The sequence below is a fragment of the Sphaeroforma arctica genome (assembly GCF_001186125.1).
Source record: "Sphaeroforma arctica JP610 unplaced genomic scaffold supercont1.696, whole genome shotgun sequence".
In the NCBI taxonomy this organism is placed as follows: domain Eukaryota; class Ichthyosporea; order Ichthyophonida; genus Sphaeroforma; species Sphaeroforma arctica.
Window position 1 is genome coordinate 46053 of NW_014039862.1, and position 3611 is coordinate 49663.

The following is a 3611-nucleotide window of genomic DNA, read 5'->3' on the forward strand; positions in this document are numbered from 1 at the left end:
TATATGTATATGTATATATGTATATATATATATATGCGTGTGTATTTATTCACAGTCTCTATATTAGAAGGTAGTTTTTATTTCATGCTTCTGTCTGTTGTGATTGAATAGCCTATTTACGAGAAAAAAAGTTATTTGAGAAATTCTCAGTTTTGTTTGTTTACCTCTTTTATCGGATGTATGTGTTACTGTTTTATTTTGGCTATCATTCTATTTACATAAGCTTTGAAGTTGTGTCGCTGATATGTACGTTCTATATCAGCAGTAGATAGCAGTATCAGAAGTGGAGGATGGATGCAACGAAAACCGCCGAAATTGGTGTGGTTGAAGACGATAGCCCCAAAACTATCTCGAACGATGGTAGTGAGCGAACTCATATGTCAGACAACGTGTTGTCACAGAAAAATGGAGACAATGCGCCACAAACGTTCGATCAAAAAGCTAGCGTGGGTGCAAATGATGATATTACGATCGATACTGTTATGGACAATGTAATACAGTCGACGGAGCCTCCAGCGCGGACAAAATCTAGTGCTACCGGTTTCAAATGGTTTTGGCAAAGAGACACATCTGACAACAATAAACAAGTAGAAAAGGCCGACACACTCGAGTCGCCTATTACACGCAAGCCTTTGACAGAGCTACCCCCTTCCGAGAAAAAGGATACAGGGTCTAAAATTGCAGATTCAGAAAGTTGTACATCTGATAACGTACCACACATTGCAAGTGGGGATGCGATTGAGGAATCATCCGTTATTGAGCAAGAGGTTAAGAAGGGCGAAGGAGAGCCACTCGAAGATGCTGAACGCTTCAAGTTCAAGTGGTGGTGGCAGAGGGCAGCCAAACCAATCAGTAAACCTATGGAGAGCAGCAACAACACCTCAGAAAATAAAGAAGTGGCCGAAGAAGGTGCCAACGAAGTGGCCGATCTCAAAGGTGCAGCAACACCCACCGATGAGTTAACTAGCGAATCACAGCGCACAAGCGAGAATGTTCAGATATCTGAATCCGCACAATCTCCGGAGATGTCCTCTGTAGCCGGATCTGAAACGGAGAGCGCAGACACAGTGCCGGTAGGTGATGATGATGCAAATAGAGTAATCGGCGAGGAAGAGGCGGAGCAGATGTATGTGCACGAAGGCTATAACAATGCTGCAGAAATACCTGCGCACATGACTGACTACTGCGGCCGAGTGTTTGAAGGCACAATGAGGAGCACTCTCTCGAAGGAGCCCATTTACCTGAGGCGCTGGGAGCCCAGAGATGTAGAAATTAGGTATGTTTCTGCGCGAATTTTCAGACTTTTGCTTGGACGATCCTAGTGAAACACTTCTTATTCGTAGCCATGTAGGTGCTTGTAGTAATTATAACATAGTGTTAGCTTCCGAATGGCCCGGTAGAGTCGCGATATATGTATGTGACAGCAAATGGCCAAGTAAGCCAGCCTCATATATATTGATTCCACTATTCGCCCATCCTGCTGGCATGCGCATGTCCATAGTGACATGCGTTCTATATTTACTTTTTAAGTAACACCAGTATTCTGTGCTATCGTGCGCTACACAGCTCCTGTGCATGATACGTTTGGTTTGTAATTCGTCTGAGTAAGCTAAACTGCAATCGACCTCTCATTCCAATTGCAAGCGTGGGATTGATAACACACATCTCGGTGTCTCACACGTCGCATCGTCGTGAATCTATTCAATCCTGTTTTTCAGAATATAATTGCACACGCACCTAGGCACAGTATGTCGTACTTATGTGTTGCGATATGGTAGTGTGATCCGATACTATGCAAGCAAGATTATTTTGAATTTAATGTTAAGTTCATCCTGCTTAAGACACAGCTTGTACTCTGAAGGTATGTTCAGTCTCGTGATTTGATCCTGATGTGTTTGCGATGATTTTCAGCCAAGTTTTGGGCATGTGATGGATTTGGCTTAAGAGTGGATGTCTTGTCGCGTACTTTGCGTTTGATCGGTTCAGCTATGTGCTAACATTGTGCACTTCGTTTGTATTAGATTTGAGCCGAAAATCAACATCGCGTAGGCACACACGAAGCTCTGCAGAATTCACAATTTTTATCGAGCACCAACGTCATGTATATTGCCTTCATGAAAAAAATGTCGTCTTTGAGTGAAGATTGTACAATACTTTTTTCAAGTTTTCCGAAAGGATTGAATCACTTATTCAGATGGATATCATTACAGGTCGCTACTTTTCATCTGCCACGATCACTCATCTCACTGTGAACGCTATGAGCAAGTGATTGGAGGATTCTTGAAGCAGGGCACTTTGGTATTCTCTCAAGATCATGAAGGTACGTAACTGGGGTCATCACTGCGTAGTCACATTTTATTATACACACGTGTTTGTACTTCTCTCTCAGTGAACTAAGAACTATCGTTCATGTTGTATGCCTCGATATGCCGGGACAATTATCAAACGTCATCCAGAAACGCAGAACCTAAATATACAAAAACTGGACTACTTTTGGGCTGCGATGCAGGTCACGGACACAGTGCTGGGCAAAGAGCCGATATGTACCTGTACAAGACCTTTGTGGCCGACGTGCTCAAGCATGTGTACACGGTCAAAGAGCATCATGCGGGCTTGCCCTTGTTTGGTTGGGGGCACGGCATGGGCGCTTGTATATTAATCACAGCCGCAAGAAAGTACCCCAGTGTATTCAACGGTTTGATTCTGACGTCTCCGATGCTGAGGTTTGTTAGCCATACATGTGTAGGAAGTTCCGATTGATCCACTTCAGCACCCGATTAGCCTATGGTGCATACTGCTGAGCTAGCCTGGGCGACGCAGGAGTGTGGCAGAGGCGTTTTTTGTGATTGAAAAGACGGTCGCAATTTGATGATATCATTCCTTTTTCGCTGATTTTCTTCTATGGTCGACTTTTCATTGCCTACTGTACAGGGCTGATCCACTTGCAAATACGAGATTTAAAAAGGCCCTAGCATCTACACTCTCGTTCTTCTCACCAAGTCTGGGCGTGGGACAGCGTATGTGATATGCTGCAACTTAATATGCAGTTTTAAATCAACTTTAGCATCGTATTCTTTCAGTCGCAAAGACAATCACGTATGAGCGGAAACTAAATCGGCGCGCATATAGTATTTAATTCTAAATTTCTCGTCATTGTGTATCATTCGTTCGTTAGTATGTTGTTTATCCCCGGGCTACCACTGTTCTTTCAAGTTCGCCTCAGTTACTGCATTTTGGTTCGAAACCTAACCTATAACTCACATCCATATAACCATCATCTCTCCTCAGGCTTATTTGCGGAGGATATATCTGACGATCCACTAGAGCAGAAGAGATGGCTGGCTGACACACTCATATACCGAGGCCAAGTCAAGATTCGTTGGGCGAACTGCATGCTTGAGGTGTGTTTCCCATGAGTCCGGTTATGGATTCGTCAATCGAGAGTGTGAGTGTGGAGTTATACTCCTGTGGTGATAATAATGCGGACTGTGTATATGAAATTATTATTTAATGTGTGATCAACGTGCCGTACAGCAAAATATAGCGATGTTGTTTAGAACTTGTACACTTATTACGCCGCTGTACAAAAACTATGCATAAGGGTGACGGTT

The 3611-nt window shown here is 43.4% G+C and overlaps 1 protein-coding gene across 1 annotated transcript; it reads left to right on the forward strand.

Moving 5' to 3' along the window:
- Window positions 1–281: 281 nt before the first annotated feature.
- Window positions 282–3017, forward strand: SARC_08098 (hypothetical protein; the record flags this gene model as incomplete). The annotated part of the gene is made up of 4 exons (XM_014297939.1): window positions 282–1276; window positions 2211–2320; window positions 2510–2723; window positions 2932–3017. Coding segments are annotated over exons 1-4 (1396 nt in total), but the record flags the coding sequence as incomplete, so codon positions are not given.
- Window positions 3018–3611: the final 594 nt, after the last annotated feature.